General features: G+C 42.6%; 1 protein-coding gene across 1 annotated transcript in view; it reads left to right on the top strand.

Annotated features, from left to right (window-relative positions):
• The window catches only part of RYR3 (ryanodine receptor 3), a 535,021-nt gene that overhangs the window by 303,117 nt on the left and 205,781 nt on the right, over positions 1-26,123 (top strand). Inside the window, 5 exon segments of the mRNA XM_058738297.1 lie at positions 5,411-5,603; positions 16,711-16,927; positions 22,097-22,201; positions 24,029-24,132; positions 24,399-24,482. Coding sequence (XP_058594280.1) covers positions 5,411-5,603; positions 16,711-16,927; positions 22,097-22,201; positions 24,029-24,132; positions 24,399-24,482 — 703 coding nt within the window.

Genomic DNA, 26,123 nt, shown 5'->3' on the forward strand with positions numbered 1-26,123 from the left:
CAACCAACTGAGTCACCCAGGCACCACAGGAAGGGAAGTTTCAGGTGACCTCCTGGGATGATGAATGAGCTTTTTCTCTATGTAAGGAAAAAGCAGTCTTCATGGGTCTTTTTAGCCACCAAAGTCTGTGAAGCCACTTTCAAGCATCAGCTGTAGATCTATCCCCCATCTTAACCCTCCTAACAGGCTCCTGAGTCAGCTTAGCCACTGGGAGTTTCCTTTGCGAGGATGGGTTCTTTTCTGGTCCTGGCATTGCTTTCCCTCTCCTGACATAGCCTTCATGTAGCCTTTTGGGGCTGCCATTGGGATGAATTCGACTCAGAGCTGCCTGTAGTATGTTCCTGGCTGGGAGGACAGTTTCACAGAAAGAAATCTGTCTACGTTTCCCTTTTAATACCTTTTCCCCTTGTGCAGTTGGAATAAGCAGAGGAATCTACCTTGCCGAGTGATAAGTGATGCAGGAAATGAATGGGGTAAAATTGCATTTCCTGATTTATTATGATGTCTGGCTTTTTAAACATTTAAATCATTTAGCTCAACAATCGCATTTGTATGGGAGGGTCTTAACCTGTCTCCCTCCTGAGATGAGTCCCAGCACTGAGCGGTGGAGGCACACCCCACTGTGACTCAGACCCTTCCAGCCCTGCTGCTGCTCTGTGAAGAGGACCCAAGGAGTGGCTAAAGAACACCAGCATTTCTACGTGTTTGGATCCTCTCTCCTTCCGAATGCCAGAGTGTTTGTGTTTGCATGATAGTGCCAAATTCTGCAGTGCCTGGGGCAGTGGAAATGCTGATGAGTTGCCTACATTACTCATCAGAAGAGGCTAAATCCTGCAGGAATGTGTCCTTGGGTCAATTTGAAGATGTGCAGCCTATGATAAAGTGAGATTTTCCTTTATCTTACAATGCTGCTTTGGAATGGCCTTTCTGATCTTCCCGGGACCTTAAGGTAGGCCCAGGCCTCTGAGCCAGGGGCAGTTTATTCAGACTAAGAGAGGCTACAGGACTTCCCAGCCTGTTTGGGTGGGCTGTGGCTAGGATTATAGAGACTTAGACTTTGTAACTCCTTTGCTTTTCTTTCTATGGACTAGCCCTTCTGTTGGTTGTTCTAAAGGGTCACATACGTGAAACATACTTGAAAGTGACTATTTTTGAGCATTCTCTTCACAAAAGGGTCTTACTCATTTTTATTAACTCAATACAGTGACTTTTCGAGTCTCTTTCTGGACTCAGCCCTCAATGCCATGATTCTCCATAGTGTTATTTTTTCATCATAATACCAAAGACATTCCTACAGCATTCTGGCTTTCTTCTCTACTGTTAGCCTAGTAATTAAAGTTTCTAGAGCTTCAGAAACAAAAGCAATAATAGTACTTAGTGTGGGTTATGATGTGTCAGGCACGCTTCTAATCCCTCTTTAGGGAATAATTCATCCAAAACTCAAACAACTTCATGATGCTATTTTCACTTGACAGATGAAGAAACTTGAGTTGACAAAGGTAAGTGATTTGCCCAAGGTCACACAGTAAGTGACAGAGCCAGGACTCTAGCCCAGAGAGTCTGGTTCTAGAAATGCCTAGTTATTGCTACATGCTAAACCTTTTGAGTGGCATACAGGACATCAGTCATTTGTTTCATTGAAGTCCTGGGAATAATTACGGTACCTTACAAACAACTCTTAACAACAATAGTGTGGGCAACACGGTACCCATTTTATAGAGGTGGAATCTGATTTTTCTGGTAAAATTACATGCCCAGCTTCAGGTAACAGACAAAGACTTGGTGTTGAACTCAGCCCTCTGTGATCCGCTTCTGCTCCCTGCCACAATGCCACCTCACTACAGAGCAATTTAAAGGACAAGTATGTTGTTTAAATGTGGGGTACAGGACCCTTCTGAATCATTTGGAGCCTTGAAAGCCCTCATGGGGTTAGAGATTTCTTCTTGTAGATGAGAACAGATTTATAAAACAGTGTGTAAAAGCCATTGCACAATTCCCTTGTTTTCTAGTTTGAGAACCTTCACACTGCTCCCATTTTAAAACTAAATATACCTTATCAGATGATATTTTATAACATGAATATTGTATGAAATGGGGTTTTTTTGTTCCAATAGACTTCCCAAACCATTGCTGTAAGTAATCACTAAGTACATGCTTCCTATCCAGTAATTATCCACTGTCTGCCTTTAGTTTCTGGATAGTATCAGTCCCAACTCTGTATTCTGCATATGTTTTAAAAATAGGCTCAAACGATGATTTCACTTGGCCTACTGATGATCTTCTACTTGGTGCCCATTCTTTTAGAATAAAGGAGTTTTGTAAAAGGCAGTGGTGTTTACCACAAGGGTATAATTGCTCATCCTGGTTGTGGTTTTCCACCAAGGGAGGGAACTAGACAGGAGAAATGCTCTCGGCTGCCATTCTTCGGGAAGGCACTTGGCAACTATGGCATCTTAAGGGCTAAATAAAGCTTGGAACTCAGCTTCCGATGGCATCAAAGCACTGCTGTAGATGAAGAGTATCCCTCGTGAAAGCTGCTCTCTGTCTTTACTGGCCGAGGCTCTGGCCGGCAGGGAAGCCAACAGTGCACTTTGAGCAGCTAGGACGAGAGGGCGCTGGCATAACAATTCAACACTGTCAGTTTGTCCTAGTTTATGTGAGTCTCAGAACAGTAAAGGACCTTCTCATTTGTATTTTTAGCCAGCAAGGATCTGAATACCTTGAAAGTTAGTTGACCGGGGCGCCTGGGTGGCTCAGTTGGTTGGGCGTCCGACTTTGGCTCAGGTCATGATCTCGTGGTTCATGTGTTCAAGCCCTGTGTCGGGCTCTGTGCGGTCAGCTCGGAGACTGCAGCCTGCTTCAGATTCCATGTCTGTCTGTCTGTCTCTCTCTCTCTCTGTGCACCCTCCCCCACTCACGCTCTGTCTCTGTCTCTCTCAAAAATAAACGTTGAAAAAAATAAAGCTAGTTGACCAACCGAGCGTTTCAGTGGCTTCTTGGTTTTCCCAAATTCACAGAAATCTCTTGGGATTTTTTTTTCAAATGACTACAGTGATATTATCCAGAAGTTAAACTAAAGGAGAAAGAAACAACTGAAGCAGAAAAGATTGGTTTTTAATGTGAAAATAAGAAATACTGCGAATGAGACCGTGGTAGCAAGATTGGCTGAGTTTTAATCTCATAGATTCCTTTCATAACAGACTTGATTACGATAAGGGAGAAAAGATAATTGGGACCTGGGATACCTCAACTCCATAAAAGGAACCAAGAGCCCTCGGTATCCTCAGAGAAATTGGAAAGGTGTCAAACCTCTGCAGTCTTAGAATTTGGCTTAGATTGCTGTGTTTTAAAGGAACCTGTTCCTCATTCTCAGGAATGAAGCAAGGTTACAAAAACCGAGTCTGGGGCTGTCTCAGGCTTATGTGCCTTGCGTACGTTATTTTGTGTCATTGCACCTGGTGTGGTGCAAACGGTCCAAGTTGTGTGTCCAGTCCGGCTGTGTTCTGCATCTACTCCCCAAGCTCCTATCCATCCCCACACCTGCCGCACACAGGTAGGTCTCCTCCATCCTTTTGTATAAACTATTCTTCTATAAGAAGTAGTCTTTTCTATATAGTGGATCTTTGACTCTTGTTCCATGCTCCTGGGCTGATTTGGCACCTTCCTGTATCTTAGAAGCATCACCTTGTGTACACCTTCATTCCATTAACTAGACTGAATTGTAATTCTTTATTTGAATGTTTATTTCCCACCAGATTATGGATTTATTAGGAGCAGGAACTGGGTCTTCAGTCCTTGATCCCCAGCCTGGTATCTGGTACCACGTAGAGCCTCGTTCACGTTTGTACAAGGGTGGGGGGAAATACAATACGGTTTTGTCAGTTGCCCACAATAACCAGAAGGAGATACTTAGTATATGTTTTTTTATTAAGGATAGTGTAGTAGTTTCACTATTTAAAAAAATTTTTTTTAATGTTTATTTATTTTTGAGAGAGACAGAGACAGTGACAGCTGGGGAGGGGCAGAGAGAGAGAGAGAGAGAGAGACAGAGACAGAGACAGAATCCAAAACAGGCTCCAGGCTCTGAGCTGTCAGCACAGGGCCCGACGCCGGGCTCAAACTCAAAAGCTCTGAGATCATGACCTGAACCAAAGTCGGCTGCTTAACCAACTGAGCCACCCAGGTGCCCCTCGCTATTTTAAAATCCACCACTTAATTTAGAACCTACTAGAATAGCATTAACCACGAAACATTAAATAATTCATAGCTGAGATTAGAAAGATTATATAGTATAGATGTGCATACAAAATTTATAAACAACTCACGTACCCATCGTAAGGGGGTTTTTAATTACCTTATGGCATATGATGAAGCCATTAAAATGCAGTTTCTAGTGAATATTCCATTATACAATCAGATATTTACAATACAATAGGTAGAGAAAAGTCACAAAACCCACAGAATCCTAGAATGGATGAAAGGTGTGTATGTGTGTGTGAAAGTGGAAGCATTTTTTATTGAGTTACATTTTTTTCTTTGTTTATATTTTTGTATATAATGAACATTTATAATGAATATGTATTCTGTCATCAAAAAATAAGATACATTTTTATAATTTTTGTTGCCTGAAAGTCCATTTTAATACCTAAATTCTGCCTCTTCATTGCTCTCTTGCCAATAGAATTGTAACCGTGGTAGGGAGATGGGTGAGGGAGTTAGGATAATTTGCTTTTAGAACTTCCAGAATGAGATGGTGTGACACAAAAATCCCGAGAGGTGATTTTCTCATGACTGTAAGTTAGGTCAGACAATGATAAATCATCCTATTAAAGAGATACACAGTAATGACAAAAATCATCAACACAGTGTACAACTGACCCTCTGTTTCACTGCTTATATGAACTAATAGAATTCTTTAAAACAAGTAAACTATGCTGCATAGTTTAATGGCTGGATGACCTTGCTGTTACTCACTTTGATGGCTCCTGCGTCCAGTGCCAGAGTGGCCATATCTTTTACAGGAAATGGAAGAGGGCAAGATCTTTGGGCATCTGAGAGTAAACCCACGCACGCACGCGCCCTCACACTGCAGGACCCACAACCAGCAAAGCAATCTGTTCGTGAATTCAGACACCGGGCCAGAATCTGAACACACACTGAGGGGGTTGAATTCATGTTTGTTCTCATTCCTGGCAGTTTGAGTTTCCTCTGAGACTCCTCTCGTTTTGGGCTGCCCACTCACAAGCTCCGGAAATCATTTCTCGCTGCTCCCCTCACACTGGGAAAGCCAAGTTGAATTGCAAATGCAGGAGCATATCCAGACCTCCTGTGTGCCATCATACCTCCCCACCTCCCACTGTGAGAGCCTTCTCTAGAGTCCCACAACGCCTTCTTGTTCTTTGCTCACCAGGCCGCATACCCAGAGCCGTGGCCTCCATCAACCAGCACCTCCTGAGATCAGACGACGTGGTAAGCTGTTGCCTCGACCTCGGGGTGCCCAGCATCTCTTTCCGCATCAACGGGCAGCCTGTGCAGGGGATGTTTGAGAACTTCAACACAGATGGGCTCTTCTTCCCTGTGGTGAGCTTCTCAGCAGGTGTCAAGTAAGTGATGGCTGTGATTTCATGGGGAGTGGCTGTTAGCCCACCTCCCCACCACTCGTGTGAGCCAGGGAGCAAGGGAGTGTCCCTTACGACTTCCACACCATAAGCCAGACTGCCCCCCACCCCCCCTCCCCCGCCAAAATGATGGTGAAAGCAGGAGAGCAATCCAGAATCACTGACTCCGTAGATAGTCATTGAATACCTACCTACCACCAAGGGTTTTGTAATGTCTTCAAATAAGAAGATGAATAACATCAATCTTATATAGATGCTTGTTTTAATAATTGTTTTAAAAATGACATCCTCATTATTAAAAATTTATAAGATACAGTTCTAAATAAAACAATGGCACAATCCCAACGTGTAACTATAATCTCTGCTATTAGTTTCAAGTCTTTTATTCTACACATTTTGGGAGGTTTTTTTTTCTTTTTCTTTCTTTTTTTTTTTTTTTGAGACAGAACATGAGCAGGAGAGAGGGGCAGAGAGAGAATCTTAAGCATGCTACACGCTCAGCACGGAGCCCAACGTGGGGCTCGATCCCACAACTTTGGGATTGTTACCTGAGCCAAAATCAAGAGCTGGACGCTCAACTGACTGCGTCACCCAGGCACCCCATGAGGCTTTGTTAATTGACATCACACTCAATATGAAGTTTTATGTCTTCATTATTTTCCATTCAGCCATACATAATGAGCCTTTTCCTGACTCCTTAAGGATCCTCCTCAAAAACAATTTTTATAGCCATATAATATCCTTTTATTTGGTTGTCCCATAATATAGCCATTACTTTATTGTTAGACTTTCGTGCTAATTCCATTTTTATCTTTATAAATAAAATTATGATGGACATCCTTGAGCATAACTCTTTTGTCTGCATATCTGTTAAGTTCTTCCTAGAAGTAGGTCAAAAGCTATGAAGTTTTTAAAGTCTAAATTTGTAGGGGTGCCTGGGTGGCTCAGTCAATTAAGCATCTAACTTCGGCTCAGGTCATGATCTCATGGCTCATGAGTTCAGGCCCGGCATCAGGCTCCCTGCTGTCAGCTCAGAACCTAGACCCTACTTTGGATTCTGTGTCTCCCTGTCTCTCTGCCCCTACCCCACTCATACTCTGTCTCTCTCAAAAATAAACATTAAAAAATAATAAATGTATAATCACATAGCCAAGTAGATTTTCAGGAAGATTGTATGGAACAGTTCAGAAATAATTATCAACAATTTTGGAATCTCAAAAGTTCTGAAACCCATGAATTTTTTCATAACTCATTTCACCACAGAGTCTGACCTAAACTCATTTTGTTGTCAAAACTGTCATCAACAGAAATGAGGTTGCTTTTAATCTTTCATTTATTCCTCTTCTTTTGAATATTTACAAGCTTAACTACAGAAATATTAATGTGTTTGATTAGGGGGTACAGCCCCTCACCTGTCTAGAGGTTGTATTTAATACATAATATGTATACTTTCTTTAAAATCTAAAGAATTCTGAAGTCTGAAACACAACTCCAGATTTCAGATAAAGGATTTGGGCCTTGTAGTATCATTTAAAGCAACATATGGGAATGCCCAACTGATTGAGTCTTCATTAACTTTTACTGTTATGGGTTATTTTTAATCTTGGCTAATTTGAGAAAATTGTAACTTAAAGTTTTAATTTTCTATTTATTTGATTACTTGTGTGGTTAAGCATTTTTAATGCTTACTGTTCTTAGATAGTATTTCAACCCAATATTTTTTATGTTCTTTGTCTGTCTGGTATGAATTTCAAATGTTTTGTATGTTAAGACTATTTAAAATACTGCCTTACTCATTTTAAATCTTTTTCCCCAGTTTACGATTTACATTTTCACACTTAGCTTTATTTTCCTGTCGTTTCTTTGTTTTTTCCCTTTTACAAAAATAATGTAAATCAAGGAAATAACCAACAACCCAAAACTGCACAACCTGGAGACAACCCTATTACCTTTTTATTCATACATCCGAATATTTTTACACTAAATTGGATTTATACTATACAAGCTGTTTTCTACATACTATGGCTAACTAGTGTGTTTGTTGCTCTGCCCCTTTCCTTATACCAGTTGGATGCTGTATTAATTATTTCAGTCTGACAATATATTTTAATGTCAAGACAAGACAGACCCCATTGTGACTCTTCTTCCCCAAGATTTTCTTAATCATTCTTGATCCCTGCTTATTAAAGAGATTACAATAGAATGAGTGGAAAACCAGAATCAACACAGTTAGAATCAAACTGGTTTCCATTGAAGCCCTTGGAAAGGGCCATAAAAGGAGGGGAGTTGTAGAGAGCAGACACTTAGAGCTTGGACCACAAAGATGCCATCTCAGAGCTGCGAGCATCTGAGGGATGGATTTCCAAAGTGATAGCACTGTGATAGTCCTCAGCACCTCAGGTAGACTGATAAAGCAAGACATGCTGATATATTTTTCTAATAGAGGATGAAATTTCAGTTCTGTTTCAGTTAAATAATTTAGAAATAAAGAATTATCCTTTGGAAATAATATTGAACCTTGGGAATTTGACACAGATATGCAAATACACATGGTATATATACACATATATAGATATGCAACATACACATAAGCTAATGTATGTTTGCACACATAGTGATACAGTATTCAGTACATATACATATTTATAAACATGTTGATGTCGATGGATATAATAAATTTAAATTAAACATTACCATTGTTTGAGATTCTTTTAACAAAAGGAGAACAATGATAGTAAAACCTTACTAGGGCTGCAAATCTACTCAGCACTGTTGCAAGCCAACGAATCTTGTGTCTGCCCCAGGGACTGTATTCTAGAGTTGTGAGTTCTTTATCTGTGTTTCTGTCTGCTGAGGACATACCCATTAGAATTTCATTCCAGTTCTCCCGTTTTAAGCGTGGCATAATATCCCATTCTTCGTTGATATCCATAAGAAGCATTTAGAAAACCAGGAGCATTATTGAAAGACAGAGACGCTGTAAGCCCAAAGAGAACTGATTGGAACAGAGACCCCTGGCAGTCGGGGGAGAACCAGCACATGTTCCACTGTACATCCTCCCCACTTGATTGCCCAGGAAGAAAGAGAATGAGCAGAAATCTACATATGATGTAACAGCGTTTGGGTCATCCACCTGTTGACTCAGTACCTTCTTCAGAGAAACAAGATCACTCTGAGCAGTCACTTCTCAGGACCACACTGGCCTAGGTAGCTAATGGCCTTGGTCACCCAGCATCACTGCCCTTCCCTTCTCTGTTGGTTTTGACCACATCCCACTCTCTGGGTTATACTTATTTTCAAGGCAAGTACACCTACTTCTCAAGCATCTCATCTGAGACAAGGGCTTAGCTAGAAGTCAGATCTCTGGAGAAAAGGACCTTTTTTAGTGTGCCGGCTTAATGGTATCTAAGTAGTTTGTGTTTAGAGATCAGTACATCCAATCTTGTATGTTGCCTAATGATTTTTAATCATGAACTCATCCATCCAGTCTCCTTCAGAGAAATGAGATAGGATTTTTAAGTGTGTGAATTTATTTATTTATTTATTTATTTTTGGTGAGGACTTAAACTGAAATCTCTTGGCAAAGAACTGCAGCTGTCAGGTAAAGAAATGGGCGACTCCACCGTATCCACATGTAGAAGATGGTTCTAGCATCTCTTGTCTGGGACAGCAGGGCATGCAGCCTTCTGAGTGCCCAGGAAAAAGAGAAGCAAAGTTCCAGGATAGGAAAAATGAGTTGTCTAACCCATTTATAAGGCACAAAACTGGTAAGAGAATTTAAGAAACTGAAGGGTCCAGATGTGTTGATTTGAAAAGTTGTTACCTTAGCTATGAGAGCCTCTTGCTTAAAGTACCTGAATTAGTGGTAAGCTAATGACTGGGACTTGATGTCTTTCAGGCCTCCTTTCTCTCAGGAAAATGTCACCTCTGATATATTCCTGTCTTTGGTTCTCAGAACATAATATGATCTGAAGAGAGATGGAATTGCCTGCACATTTGGGAAATATATTTTACTGAAGTACATTCAGCCCCTTATATGAAGTCTTCAGTCATTCCCAGTGCTGGTCTTGTGTTGAAGAGTAGCCAATGGACTGATTTTTATTTGTGAGCAAAGAGGATCAGTATACGAGTACTTACTCTTACATCAACTGGTAAACTAGGATTTGGTGCTGAAACCCAGAAGTCTTTCTATACTACTTTCACTCAGCTGTGCAGAAAGCGAGAGAGAAACCAAGATGTTAATTCCAAATTAATTAAAGTATCTCACTGAAATTAAATACGTTGAATAACACAGTTGATTAGGCGACTGAGTCCTCTGGTCCTCGGTCCTGTGCCAAGTTCCATCGTGAGTGGTCAAGGTGAGGAAGGCAGAACAGAAATGCTGAGACCCACTGAAAGCAGTGCTATGTGTTGAAGGATCATACTACTCCCCACAGTGTAAATTCAAAAACTACAAGAACAAAACTTTATTTCTCCTATAAAATACGTGTGTGTGTGTGTGTGTGTGTGTGTGTGTGTGTGTGTGTGTGTGTGTGTTTATTTATGACAATTGAAAAGAAATTACTATTTTACCAATATAGTAAGTAGAATACTTGCTTGGTTGTATTGTGTCTCTTCCAGCAGGGTACAAGATTATGCCATTCTAGAAAGAGGTCCTTCTCCTGTCATAGAAGCATTCAGAATTGTCTCTCATGTTTATTTTCAACTTTGGTGTGGCTTCTAAATTCGATTTCTCTTTTACAGCCCCATTTCCTCCTATTCACTGGTCTTTACTGAGGTCACAGTCATGAATTTGTGACCCCATAATTATTTGTATAGTTACAAACTATGTTGTTAGTAATACCTGATTAAGATGTCCCTGTAAGCAGTCACTGAAGAGCAAAAAATCTTTTTCAATTAGATTTATCCACAGTGAAGTCAAAGGCAGCATGAGTAATTACTAACAAAATCCACAAATCAATATGTGCTCTCTTGTTTAACTATTATGAATGTGCCTCCTTAGGTTTCTTCTCTGTGGGGTTTGTGTGTGGATACTATCCATGCAGTAGGCCCTTAGTGTGACAACACAGTTTGTTATAGGACAGAATTTAGGATGAGGCATGTGTACCTTGCAGACCACCCAAAAGGTTGACTTACTTAAATGCCAGCAAGCCCTCATTAAAAGGCAGTCTCTCCCTGCAATATGGCGTCATGGCGTGAAGCACGTGGAGAACATGACGCGGAAGCCACGACGTATAGTGAAACATAGAGTGATATCGTGATTTGGGTGATACTTTTTGTTTCTCAGAAAATGGATGAGTTCATCGCTGTAGTAGAATATGTTTTATAGACATAGTTAAACTTCCCAGAGATCTATTTTAACGGTCTGACATAGCTCTGTTACCGGCCCTTGCTAATTTATAAAAGCAACAATATCCAAAGGTGGTTGGTATTTGTGGTTGCTGTTTGTTTTCTGTTGGTATCCACCAGCCTTGGCTAAAATTCAGGTAACCAACAGCTTAGCTATTTCCAGCTTGCTGTGGTCAATGCTGTGGAAATTATTACTGAGATAAATATACTTCTGTGGAGAACATGATGATTGCCCTGGGCTTTCATCAAACACTGGCCAGAAGGAAAGATGAATGTGGGAACATACATAACTCAGATTGTTTTCCCGTCTTAGCGAGAGGATGCAGTTATGAATCACGACTTACGAGTTGAATTCAGGTCAGCCAAAGCTCATTAATTCTTTGTCCTCTTAACCACAGCCTGTTTCCTTTTCTTCTTTGGAACACCTTCCCCGCTGTCTGGGAGAGCTTCACTAGCAGATGAGAGTAATGAGATATTCAGGAAGAGAGACTCAAGTGACGTCACACGTTTGCTAGTAAGCCGTGGATAAGGAAACCTAGTCATCCTTCTGGAGCATAACAAAGCCGTGTCTTGATTTTTACTGTGTTGTTTTTATTTGTGGATCCGTCTTTCGAATCTGGGAACTTGTAATAGGTAGTCTGGTCCCTTCTGCAAATGGGAAAGCCACAATGTCTAAATCTCAAAAAGCTGAATTGAAAATGCTAGCAGGGATTTTTCAATACAATTTTCTCTGTTTTCAAAATCAGTCAAGTAAATAAAAAATTCCCCCAAACTCCCAAAAATCTCAGTACTCCCTGGAGACTCTTATGGAAGCTTTTGCTCATGTCGGAGGCAGAAGAATCTAAGGACCCGCTTACTCTAATCACTTTAGGAGGAAAACCGCCTTTAAGAGCTGATGGAATGTCCTGAGTTCTAGGAAGAATTGCAGAAGATAACAGGTGCTTTAGTCAAAGAGATTAAATTGATTAATTAAGTTGATTTGAAAATCCATTAATGTAGAGAAAAATCCAAGGATCAAGAAGAATGAATCTGAATGAACTCAATTCTCAAATTACCTTTTTATTTTTAAATTTAACATTTTCTGAGGCTGGGAGATTCAGTGGAACCCAAGAAGCAGGGAAGAATAACACCTAGAGAAGAGAGATTTACATCCTAATTGGAAAAAGGATTTAAATGGTAAACCTTCAGCGCCAGATGCCAGATTTATGAAAAGAAATAGACTAGTTATTTGTCACTCTGTTGTTTTCTTGCTACCCTCTACATCCATGCTCTGGACTTCTGGCCCTGGATAAGCCCTTCTGCCTGTTCTGTAACCTTTATTGCCCCTTTTAAGAATAAGAACAGTCTTCTCGGCCATATGAAAATCCCATCTATTTGGCTAGAAGGTAACTCAGATTTGTATGCAGTTGATGTTTGAGGCCTTTGTGGTCTCCTTGGAGCCTCAGCCTGGAGCATCTCGAAGCATCTCCCTGCAGTTCTTTTTACACAGGCTTCACCACCTGTGCTGGCTGCTTGCTTCTGGCTGACCCCAAGCCCTATTCTACATACATTTCCCTCCCTGCACATGGGGCCTCCCACCTCCCCTGCTCACCTCCTTTCTGATCTCTGATCAGTCATTTGCCTCTCGGGGCATACTTCCTTTTGAGATGGCTGACAGCTGACTCATTTGTGGAGTCTGGCCTTCCAGGAACACAGTCCTTGGCCCCGCCCTGAGCAGAAGGGAGCTCTTTCCCTTGAGGTCAACTCTCGCTCGCTCACTCTCCCGCTCGTGCTCTCTCTCACTCTCTCCCTCTCTGCCTGTCACCGGGCAAACATGTCCCTCACTAGATTCCAGGGGGACACTTGAAAGCTTCTGAATAGTTCTTAAAGCACTCTTCATTTGACTTCAGATAGGAGAGAACTCCCTGCCTTTTCTCCCTGACAGTTCTCTCCAAATGAATTCTTTACCTTTCTTATCAGGGTGCAGGCACCTGGTAGACTACAGCTGCATTTGTTTCATAACTTTTTGGATGGATCTTCGTAGTGGATCCAGCATCTCACTTCAGGATGTGAAAATACTGGCATCCTCTGATTTATCTGCCTTTGGGACCTCTGCTAAAACTCTAAGAGGGGGAATCCCATTTTAATATCTTCAGATAATTAAAGTGGGTTGCAGGCATTTCTTTTGATTATCCCCTTCAACCCTGCATTTTATCTCTGGGTATTTCCTTGGACGTGGTCAGTCTGGATCTCGCGGAGAGAGGTATGAGGAGGACCACCACTGTTAGTGCTCGTTTGTTGGAGCCCTTCCCAGGCACTGCGGGTAGTGAGGGAAGGAGCCACGGACCGCGGGTGTACCTGGCACAGGTCTTGTCCAGTCCCTGCTGGAGAGCAGGGCTTCTGTCTGGCAGGTCTTTGGAAGCAACCCAGGACCACTCCTTCCACCCACTGATGACAGTGGAAATGACGTTTGGAGACAAATGCTTCAGTGAACAGTACACACTAATTTCTGGTTATGTACATTTTTCCTTTTACTGTTTTTGTGGCCATCAGAGGAGATGAGATGAAGATTTATAACCAAATTATTCTCTTTTTAATAACGGAATATAAAACCAGAAATGATGGTTTTCCTTATGTTCTCTGTGCTTTCTTGATTTGCTCTCTATCCAGAAGATGATGGCAGATTTTAAAATGTAAGAGAAATTTTAACACTAAACAGAGCTGGCAAGATAGCTCATGAATAATTAAGTCCAGCCAGAAGACCTCATAGGAGATCATTTACTTGTTCTTGGAATCTATTCACTAGTGAGTAACAAAGAATACTCATACCCTTGCTGTACAAGCTCCTGGGCATTCAGCTTCTCACAGGAAGGATGCTCAAGGAGAAGAGGGAGGCAAAAAAAAAATGTCCTACACTCTCTTTTTTGCTCAAAAAGCTCTAGTTCTATCCCACAGTTTCAATATGTCAGTAACACAATCTGCTGTGTTTCAGTTGAATCGGGAAGTTCTCAACCAATAATTTCAAGGCTTAGTCATTATTTCCTGAAGGTTCACTAAATTAGTAACATTTCAGGCTAATGACTCAATTTTGTCTTAATGTCATCGTTCATATTCTTAATACACATATAGCATGCCCCGTTACGTAACGTTTAATGTAGGAACATCCACAAGGGACAATTGTGGTTCTAATTCTATATCATTGTTTAGTACTTGAAAATGGGAAAGTGGGAGATGTCCTATGATTTCTATAATTAATTTTAAAACAGCATTGTTTAAAATGCTATTTGGATAAAGAATTTGTTTGTATTGGGAAGGAAAAAAAAACTTTAATGTCTCCCACTTGGAAAGAGTTTTATTTTCCAGTTTCATAATTAGGCTATTTCCACAGTCATGATTACTCAGCCAACACTGAGACTCTCTTGCAAGGCTGCCCTACCAGAACATTCTAGTTAAAGAAAGTGAGGCCTGGTGGAGAGTCTTGCTGTGAGGGCTTTGCTAGGTCATAACCCTTCGCCACATATCTCAGCCCCCTGCAAACATGCCCTCACTCCCTCAGCAGTCCCGAACTGTCCTCATTCCAAAGCAAAAATGGGATCTGGCTTTTGCTTTCCATTTTGTCCATCATCACATTGGCTCAACCGATTATCCTCACCTCCCACCATGACTAGTTGGGTGTCTGGTGCCTCCAAATACTCGCTAAATGGTCTGCTAACCTGTCCACATACAGCAGCTAGAAGAGTCTTGTATTTCTTCTTAAAGTCTTTCAGAAGTTTCCTGCCTGGAATACAATCTCATCTTCTTGCCATGACTCACAGACCCTACCTGATCTAGCACCGCACCCTCCCACCTCACCTCATGCCCCTTGGGCTCTGCACCCAAGCTCTTTCCTGCCTCAGGACCTTGGCACATGTCATGCCTCTGCCTAGAGTGCTCTTCCAGATTTTAAACTCCTTAGCTCCTCTTTAGTCCACAGGGTTAACTCACGTTTCTTCCTCAGAGAGGCCTTCCTTGACTCCAGTCTAGGAGCCTCCCCTCTTTCCTGAGTTATTTCACATCGCCCTCTTTATTCCTTCCTCGATATCTCCCAATCAGTAATTATGACTGTTTTTCTAGTTGGATCCCTGTTCTGTGACACCAGGGACACTGTAGTCTTTGTTCGTTGCCAAGTCTCCAGTGCAAAGAACAGCAAGTCACATGGGTTCGATCACTCGTTGTTAAATGGAGGGAAGAGGGTGTGAGGGTTGCATGCAGAGGCTATGTGTATATACTGATTTTTCCTGTGTGATATTAGTGTTGACCCTGCAGGGCTACATATCTTTTCATGTTTTATTTTTTTTTTAATTTTTTTTAACGTTTTATTTATTTTTGAGACAGGGAGAGACAGAGCATGAACAGGGGAGGGTCAGAGAGAGGGCGACACAGAATCTGAAACAGTCTCCAGGCTCTGAGCTGTCAGCACAGAGCCTGACGCAGGGCTCGAACTCACAGACCACGAGATCATGACCTGAGCCGAAGTCGGCCGCTTAACTGACTGAGCCACCCAGGTGCCCCATCATGTTTTAATTACTTAAAACTGTGGTCATATTTTCTCATTAAGTTAAAGTTGATCTGCTAAAGCTCTCTTTCTTGTTACAAACCTAGGAGAATATAAAGTATCATTTTGAAATAGTTCACTTTCACCCTCTCCTCCTTGCAGGGATAGCTTTGGGGTGTACCTATAACCCTAACCGAACCTATATAAATATAAGGCTAAAATGCAGCCAGATGCTGAATTAACATGGAAAGACTTCAGTATACCGGAAATTTAGTGCCTGCATCACTGTGAGCCCCCAAGTGTCTCTCCCCCTTCTGGGAGGTCCCTGTAGGCACTGCTGGAGTGGACTAGAGTGTCAGGCCTGGATGCCAGCAGGGTGGTGGTGCCCCTGAGAAAGGCACTGGTACCCTAGGGCGCAAACACTTCATACCTATTTGGCTCCCTATGGCTATGACCGCCTGCTGTTGCTTCTTCAGAGTCGCCCTCGTATGGCTATTTAGGGGAACTGCAGCCTCTGCAGGGTATCACTTGGCATATATACCATTTGTGCTGAATATTCTGGTATTCATCTTTTGCCTGCATCTTAAAAATTGATGTGTGAGTAATGTCCCTCAAGTAAAAAGATTTGAAGTCCTCATGCTGTAGTTTTAACATGATCTTGTCAGAGAATAATGTCCTTCTCCTCATTACTGCTACTCTTTTCAATAGTCTAGTAATATTTATAATGATGATTTGTCTACTAGGGTAAAGAAAAACATGATTATTTATTTTAAAGAGCACATGAGCAGGGGATGGGGCAGAGAGAGAGCGAGAAAGAGAATCTTCAGCAGACTCCATGCTCAGCTCAGTTTGGAGCCTGATGTAGGGCTCAGACCCATGACTGCAAGATTGTAACCTGAGCTGAAATCAAGAGTTGGAGGCTTAACCAACTGAGCCACTCAGGCACCCCAGGAAAAACGTAATTTTTAAAGTCTAGTGATATTTATGTATGAATTAACTTTTTTAAGAACTTAGCTGACATGGGTCACCTGAGGATCATAGACTGAGAGTTTTCCCCAATGCTTTATTGCATACTTCAGGATGTTCGTTGTACTGAATCGGAGTTCAGGCACTTTCCTACAAAATAATTGCTGGGGGCGGGGGACGGGTAGTTCATCTTGAATGTTCTCTTATCGAGGCTGGGATTTCTCTTTTTAACCTCTCTCTTCCTGGTCTTTCCAAATGGTACAGAGTGCGTTTCCTGATGGGTGGACGTCATGGAGAATTTAAGTTCCTGCCTCCCTCTGGCTATGCCCCTTGCTATGAAGCCTTACTGCCAAAAGAAAAGATGAGATTGGAGCCCGTCAAAGAATATAAACGTGATGCTGAAGGAGTTAGAGATCTGTTGGGTACCACCCAGTTCCTCTCTCAAGCCTCTTTCATCCCATGCCCCATAGACACCAGTCAGGTAAGTTCGAGCAGGCAACCCAGGCAGATGAAATCCTAGGGCTAAATCCTTCTCTCTCTGTTGCCTCTGAACCATTCCTGTCATGCATTCAGTTTTATTATCATGTGATGTGAACAACTGTTGTTTTTCATGTTTCCACCATATGCATACGTTGAGCTCTTTCAGGATTTCCCAGACAAGTTGATCACTTGCTACATGCAAGGCCCTGTGAGTTACAGGTGCAAATATGCAGTATTCTCTGGGAATTCACAACCCACTTAAGGAGGTAAAAAGCAAATGTGCTATTTTTTAAGCCTGAGTGTAATAAATGCAAAACGAACAGTATGCACAAGTAAGTGCTAGAGACAAATTAGGCTAGAATATTTCTAGAAGTCTAGTTAGTGAGGCTAGAATTCAGCCAGGGCCTTTATTAAGCTTAAATGGGGAGGGATGCAGAGGTGAAGTAACAGGAATAGGGTAAGGGTCTAGAAGTAGAAACACAAAGTAGGGACAGGTGGAGAGCTACCCTACCACCCAGCAATTGCACTACTAGATATTTACCCAAAGGATGCCAAAATGCTAATTCAAAGGGGTACATGCACCCTGATGTTGATAGCAGCATTGTCTATAAGAGCCAAATTATGGGACATTACTCAGCCATAAAAATAATGAAATCTTGCCATTTGGACGGATGGATGGAGCTAGAGAGTATTATGCTAAGGTAAATAAGTCAGAGAAAGACAAATACCGTATGATCTTACTCATACATGGAAATGAAGAAAACAAATGAGTGAAGGGGGGAAAAAGGGAAAGGCAAACCAAGAACCAAATTCTTAACTACATAGAACAAACTGATGGTCACTAGAGGAGAGGTGGGTGCGGGCATGGGTTAAATAGGTAATGGGGATTAAGGCTTACACTTGGGGTGAGCACCAGGTGTTGTGTGGAAGTGTTGAATCATTGTATTGTACACCTGAAACTAATATTATGCTGTTAACTGGAATTTAAACTTCAAAACAACAGAGGTGGTGATAAATACTCTCTTGTGGCTGGATACTTGGAGGAGGCGGAGTGTGTAGGAGAAGAGTTGGAGATAAAACTGAAAGAAATGAGGTGGTATATATGAGGGGAAGGTGCTGATAAACGGACATTTTCTTTGCCTTTCCAGGGCCTCTTTTGAGAGGGACACACTCACAAGCTTATGACACGGGGCATAAACAATAGCTTTGAGTATTTCCTCCACACTGGTGCTATTCAAATCACTATTCTCATTGTTAGGGAAAAATAAATGCAATGGGGTCTTGTCTCTGAGGCACAAGGGGTTAGTAGTTTTTGGAAATATAGCTCTTTTGACCTGTAGAAGGTCTCCAGCATGTTATTTTCCCATAATATTTATGTGACCCTATTACATTCAGCTATGCGCGCATGTTGGTGAATTTGCTTCTTAACTCCTGCAGCAAATTCCCATGTGTGAATTCCCATAAAAATTACTGTAAAGCAGCATTTCTCTGCCTGCTTCACAGAGCCTGGTGCGGCACCTTGAAAGTAGTTGGCGTTGAGGTTGATGGGAAACTGGGGAGGAGTTTGTGAGCCAGAGATGATCCTAGAAATCAGATCCTCTGGTTCCTATGTAATCTAGGTACAAAGCCTGAGGGCCAAAGAACGAAACTAGCTTTTGCATGGATGCAAGGCCACTAGGGCCCAAGTGAGGAAAGAGCACGAACGTGGTACCTACTTGTCTGTGCCACCCCTCACTAAATAATCAGAAGTGTGTCGTAGGAAGGGCTTCCTGGAAGAAGGGGGCCTCAAAAAAAGGGGGGGGGTGTTTTGATGAGGGTGGGAAGGAGGGCTTGACCAAAGAGTGGAAAGAGTGTCTAAACGTGCAGAACTGAAGATTTGAAAATTGAAGATCGCAGACAAATCAACAGGCCAGAAAAACCTTTTATGTCAGGACCCAAAATTGAATTTGTATGGACCTTGGAACTAGGGACTTGTTCCCAGGAAATCAAATAATAGGGAAGTTCTCTTTGGAAAGGTACAATTTATTATCTCAAAGGAGACCTTCTAATTTTTTAGAACCTACTATTCTATGAAATTATTATCAAAGGAGAAGTTAAACATATGTATGGATAGTCAACTCCATTTTCCCTGGAGCATGGTAACCAGTTTGTAGACCAAATATTGCTGACTGGAGCCCTGTCCTGAGGCACTAACAGTACCCAGGGCTTGAAGCACCCCAGCCCCTGGCTGAACTGAGGCAAAAAGGAGACCAACTCCAGGCAGCCCAGCCCCAGACACCCTAAGGCAGTTAGCAAGCCAGCATTACTCTGCCCCAGGTAGTAACCAATTGAGGTCACTGAAACTATGATTTGGGGTTAGTTGTGGAGGCCTTGTTCCACACTGTCTCCCACATGGGTTCCTCCCACATGGAAATCTCTTTGCAGTCCATGATCTCCTAAGGAAAACGTAGTTTAAACAGATTCTCTGGGTTTACCAACAAAGCCCAAATACAGTTATAATTTGCTGGCTAATAATTTTCCCCATTTTGTTCCTTCTTGAAACATCATGCCACTTATTAAGGTTGCCCTTTTTATAATTGCATTAAGTTGATTTTTTAATGGCTTTAGTTGAAAGTCAAATAGTGATTATAACACATAGTTTAAATATGTTACTGCAATTTTCCTCCATGATCTCATATACATCACTTACTTGATACACGTTTTTTTTTTTTTACCAAAAGCAATTTTTTTTTAATTTTTTTTTTCATTTATTTATTTTTGAGACAGAGAGAGACAGAGCATGAACGGGGGAGGGGCAGAGAGAGAGGGAGACACAGAATCGGAAGCAGGCTCCAGGCTCTGGGCCATCAGACCAGAGCCTGACGCGGGGCTCGAACTCACAGACCGCAAGATCGTGACCTGAGCTGAAGTCGGACGCTCAACCGACTGAGCCACCCAGGCGCCCCTACCAAAAGCAATTTTTATCCAGAAGCTACCATGCCTCAAAAGAAAAAAAAAAATCAGGATTTTTGTAAATAGTGGAAATACTAATAACCATTGTCATAGAGGGGGCATTGCAAGGGCCAGGCAGGTGATACAGAAGTGAAGTATGTCAAGTGCACAAGCCCTCAGAAACTGCTTCTCAGCTCCAGCTGATGGTTACCAGGCAAAATGTGGGTCCAATGTTTGTGATCTTCCAAGCAAACTAGATACCTGAATTTTTATATGAAATCTCCCATTGCTTAAAAGTTGTCAATGGATTAACGTGGGAATAAGACCTATTACTGTTATTGTTGCAGAAGCAGTAATAATAAATTTTAAAACATAGGAGGAAGGAAAGGAGAAAAAACTTGGGCCCCCAGTTGTATGACCTTTGTGGAGAGATATGAGCAAAGTGCCAGGAAAATACAGAGAAACTCTCCGTGAAGGTAACTGGGGAAGACTTCCCAAAGGTGGGACATTTGAGCTAAATTGAGAAGGATGCATATTGAGGGTGTGGGGATTAAAACCAGAGCTGGACAGCAGTTATAGCAGGAAAAACAGATTTTAGTTAGGAGCTACATAAATAGGGGAAGAGGATCTCCAGTGTAGATCTGGGCTCGGTTCTGAATACAAGAACAACTGGGGCTTTAGAGCCAAGGAGAGCAAGATGGGGAGGTGGTGAAAGCCAATGGAAGAGAAATTACTAAGAGAAGCATCAGCGGTTGGGATGGATTCTTATTAAACTGACCTCCCGGGATTCTGTCTGTAGGCAGGCCAGAGTGATCTGATATCACCTGGAGGATGATGAGGGAGAAGGAAATTCCATCAGACAAGGAAGTAGGTGGAGGGCTGTTCCATTATCAAAGGTGGTGGATTCTCACCAAATTGATTTAGCAGGATACTTTCTCCAACTGGGGTCTTGAGACCAAGCCCAAGGATAGAGCCTAGCTGGAAAAAGGGCTCAGAGACCCCCATCTGGAGCCTGGTCTAGGAGAATGTCTTTGTCATCTGCTCTGTGGTGTAGAGGGGTGTGTGTGTGTGTGTGTGCGCGCGTGCACATTTTATGTGTATCATTGGGGAAATGGATAAAGGTGAAGACTGCATATGCAAAGACACAACTGTGAAACAGTGTGATCTTTTGCAGTAATTTCAAAGGTTGGCAAGGATGTGTTTGTGAGGACATGGTGGAAAAACTGAAGGAGGACACTCAATACTTGGTTAACACATCTAGTCTGTGTCTTAGGAGTTCAAGGAACACTTGCAGACACCCAGGAAGTGTTTTGATGTGATTTTATTGTTGTAGACTCTTCACTCTGGTCACAATGCGGAGGGTAGGTTGGTCAGGAGTTGGGGGGACCAACTGTGAGGGTCTTGCAATGGTCCAAAGAGAAAATAATGAGGTTGAGTGATTAGAGGTGGGAGCCTTTCAAAAAGATGCTTCAAAAATGAACACGATCAGAGGCATTTGTGTGGCTCAGTCAGCTAAGCGTCCTACTCTTGATTTCAGCTCAGGTCTTGATCTTCAGGGTCATGAGTTCACACCCTACATTGGACTCCATGCTGGAAAACTACATTTAAAAAATGAACATGATTGATTTTGTGATTGATCCAATGGGGCTGGGGGTCCAAGTAATACCCCAGAGGGAAGACACTAGGATGACTTCTAGACTCGAAGCAATGGTGGACCACTGAACAACAAGAGAAAAACAGAAAGAGAAAAGGTTTTGAAGGAAAGAAATTATTTCAGTTTTGAATGGTATATTGGGTTTACTTAGTGGGAAAATCCTGCAGGCAGCTGGAACTGTAAGTCTGAACTTCAGGAGAGACCATGGCTGGAGACATACGCACTTAAGAGTGATCATCTGTGGCTGGGTGTGATCTCCCAAGGAAAGAGCATAGAGAGAGGGGAGGTGAGGCCCAGGGAAGCATTCACATGTCAAGAACACACAACACAAATATCTCCAAAGAAGACTGAGAAGGGATGGACAAAGGAAGCCCAGAGAGGAAGGAATCTCTGGAAGCATCTGGGTCAAGCAGAGTGGTTTGGAATCGTACAGCCTCTCTTGGGAAGGAGCCTCTGCAAGCAGCCTCTCCTGGGGGACGTCTAGGGAATTCAACTGCGGCACCTCATCCCCGTAGATTTTATGTTAGATTTCAGTACAGCCGGTTCGTATACTGCTGATTTCACACTTGTTCCTTTTCCTTTTAGGTGGTTTTGCCACCTCACCTAGAGAAGATCCGAGACAGGCTGGCTGAAAACATCCACGAACTTTGGGGAATGAATAAAATAGAGCTTGGCTGGACTTTTGGCAAGGTATGCATTCCAGGGGCCAAGCTGGGGAGGAGGATTGGATTGCCTTGTCACCTGGGGAGGGTTCTTGCCTCGAATGAGGAAGGGAACCGCATGAGCCCAAACTTGCTCCTTCTTACTGCCTTCTGTGTAGCTTTTGCTCCAAGCTTTACTCAGTTATCTAAGTGCAGTCAAGGGTGTGGGGGAGGCCAGCTCTGAGAAGACAGAACTGGGGGTTCACTTCCCTTCTTACTTGAAAATGGCTTCCTTCATTCGGGGAATATCAGGCACTGTCAGGTACCTCCTTCAGAACCCTCACATCCCCTTTTCCTCTTCAGAAAAAAGCTGTCCTCTCTTCATTGCAGGGGGTGGGGGGGCGAAAAGAGGCTGATTCATTGTTTTGAATAAGAATTTGTTTAATACTGTTTTCAGACATATCACTAAGATTAATAGGCACTCAGGTTACAGAATCTCTTGTGCTAGGAAGCATTTTTCAAAGAGGATGTAAACTGACTTTGTGTTGGGTGATTTGTGTAAGGTCATGTCTGAAGGCATAAGGATAGGTGAGTTCTGAAGCTGCCTAAGACCCTGACACCCTCAAATTATGAACATTCCAGCTTAGTTACTGAAAGGGTCCCTGCACTCTAACACTGACTGGTATCGATATAGCTACCGTAAAATAGTCTCCTTCTAGATGACTACGTCTCTGCTGTGTGCTTTTATAACACCACAGACCTCTCCTTTAGAGAACTACTCACAGCTGCAATATTACATTTATTATTATGGTTATTTTATTACTATTCTCTACTCCGTTAGACTGTATTCTTCATGGGCCTGGGGCTATCCTGGCTCACCACTGAACTCCTAATGTCTAGCTCAGTGCCTACCACATAGCAGACACTTGACAAATGTTTGTTGGATGACTTAATTAGTTAATGTCTGGATCTGTTCTATCCAATACTATAGTCGTGAGCCACAAATGCCTACTGAGCACTTGAAATGCGACTGGTCTGAATTGAAACGTGTTGTAGTTATAAAATACACTGGATTTTGAAGACTTGTTGTGAGAAACTCCTATAAACTGTCTCAGAAATGATTTCTTATACTGATGGCTTGCTAAAATGGTAATATTTTTTATCGTGGGTTAAATATTTTTCTAAGTTTGTTTATTTTGAGAGAGAGAAAGTGCACATTAGCAGGTGAGGGGAAGAGAGAGAGGGAGAGAGAGAATCCCAAGCAGGCTCTGCGCTGTCAGCAAGAGCCCAATGCAGGCTGGAACTCACAACCCCATGAGATTATGACCTGAGCCAAAATCAAGGGTCAGATATTTAACTGATTGAGCCACGTAGGTGCTCCTAAAATATATCATTAGGATTAATTTCACCTGTTTATTTTTGCTCTTTTCATGTGGCTGCTAGACAACTTGAAATTATAAATGTGGTTCACATTTGTGGCTGACTTTATATTTCTGTTGGGACAGTGGTGTCTCCTGGACAGATTGTGTAGTCCCTTATAAAGAATGCTGTCCTGCAGCAGCATTATGGTTCCATGAATTTGGGGTAGGCAGGAACATGGCTACCATGTGTAAAATTGTTTCTCTATGAGAGTATGTTCTGAACACAGACACTTGAGTAGAAACAATCCACAGAGCACAAGCCGCTGGCAACTTGGGGACGATGTGTGTCATTTGCTAGAGAGAGAGATGGTCTATTTGCCTATCAGCAAATAACTGTGTTTGTCTTGCCCTATATGGATTGCCTGGGCCATGTTTCAAAGTGTGTCCTTTTCTGTTTTCTGGGGCAGTGCCTGTTGTCAAAACTTAAATTATGCTTTTCTTATGTTGTCACCTAGACACGGGATGACAATAAAAGACAACACCCCTGTCTTGTGGAGTTTTCAAAGCTGCCTGAAACTGAGAAGAATTATAACCTACAAATGTCAACGGAAACCTTAAAGTGAGTGCTGAATCGAATTGAATGTGGACTAAACAGTGAGTGGGTGATTTAATGCCTTATAACTACACTGTAAAGGTATGTCTCTTGCCTTGAAAACATGACGCATTCTGATAAATGAGTGGAGATGGTGATTCTTCATGCCACTGAAGGACTTAGCATAATAAATAACACATACACCATGGTTGTTGATCAGCTCAGATGCAGGTTAGGGTTCTTGCTGTCTTTTAGCAAGTTGACCCTTCTCCTCTCCCTCTGCTACATCACAGAACCCTTCTGGCCCTGGGGTGCCACATTGCTCATGTTAATCCAGCTGCTGGGGAGGATCTCAAGAAAGTCAAGTTGCCCAAAAAGTAAGTGATTTTTTTAATGATCAAAAACTTTCATGCTTCAGTCTGAATTTTTTAACTGGGAGGATGGGAGGCCCGTGGGCAAAGGCAGGTGATGGCCCCAGATCCATGCCTGCACTGGCAGGGCACGGTTCTCCCAGTTACTTCGACTGTACGGTAAACCCAGACAGAAGTCTGCTGAAATATGAGTGTTTCCAAGCTTTCCCGCTTTTTGCTCCTTCACCTGGGACCTACGCTACTATTGTTACTTCTAAGCCGGGAGGTGCGACACTCAGAAGGTTACCCAGCCTTTGGTCTGTAAGAATAGCAGTTGGCACAGGAGCTCAAAAATGGTTGGTAGCCACAGAAAAGACTCACTCCTCTGGCATTGGGCCAGCCTGATAATTCCTTTGTGGAAACGGTTGTCTCTGCCAAGATTTAATTCGGCCCCTAAATCTATGTCCTATGCTCTCTCTCACCCGTACATTCTTGGAGAGTCACATGTTCTCACACATTCACATATGCGCTCATGGCACATTCTCACGCTCAACTGCTTGCTCACCCTCACGTGCACCAGCCTTGGGTGCGTGTGCATTCACACACAGGTGTCCCAGTTACTTAGGAGCCAAGGCGATGCCAGCTTTAATCAAATGCTTCTCTTCCCCGTCTTCCCCGTGAAACTCCCAAGCTGCCAAGCCTCCCTCTCAGAGGCAACTCCAGGTGCAGAGCCTGCCGACCAGACTGCTGGGGTCAGTGCTCAACAGCCAGCACATGTTGACTCTGCCCAAGATCGGGCATCCCAAGAAGGTAGATGAGGGGCAGTATTTAATGCCTGTAGCAGACCGTGGCTCTCACACTGCTCAGCAGTTCCTGTGTAGAGGGAGTTCCTGGTCTATAAGTCATCACATTCAGGTTCTGGCTTTGATCTGGGCATTCGGTGTCCCTGGGGCCTTCAGCGCCTCCAGACTCCTGTTCCTACGTGGCTATGATCAGCTGTTCTCCTTGAGAGTCACTCCATCGTGTACCCTGGTCCTCTCCATTCATGCCACACATCTACCGGGCCTCATACTCCACTTTTTCCCATCTTCACATTATCTACCAAATTACAGACCATTGAGGCTGTGGCTCCTGGACCGAAGAGCAAACCATGAAGGTCACCTCAAGCTCTCACATTGTCTGATGTCCTGATTTTTTGTTTAATTCCCAAAGTAAAGGTTTAGCTTTCTAAGATGGAATGATCATTCTCTACTAATTTATAAGAAACCATTTGGCTCAAGGTCCTGCCTTGCCAATCTAGTTGTAACCCTTTCTGTTTTGGAAGTGAGTTGAAGGAGCTGTCGGTAACACCATGGCACACTCAATGTGCCCCTCATTTGTCAGGCATTTGTAGCCCCTCATTTGTAGCTTTCTTAGAAATAAGGCTGGGTTTGCACTGACGATCCACTTTGCCCAGCAGTTTGTGTCATCTGTGACGTGCATTGGCAAAAAGGGTGGTGGATTAGGGGCTTCATCTAAGGACTTGCAATAGAGCTGGACAATTCATTCTACCAAAGGGTAGAACCTGAGACTGTAGCCTTATTTTCATAGCATTCTTACCATGTGTTGCTGGTCTAAAATCTGGTATGGGTCTAAGATCTGGAATATACACACGTGTATATATATATA

Source organism: Neofelis nebulosa, chromosome 7, assembly GCF_028018385.1.
Source record: "Neofelis nebulosa isolate mNeoNeb1 chromosome 7, mNeoNeb1.pri, whole genome shotgun sequence".
Classification (NCBI taxonomy): Eukaryota; Metazoa; Chordata; class Mammalia; order Carnivora; family Felidae; genus Neofelis; species Neofelis nebulosa.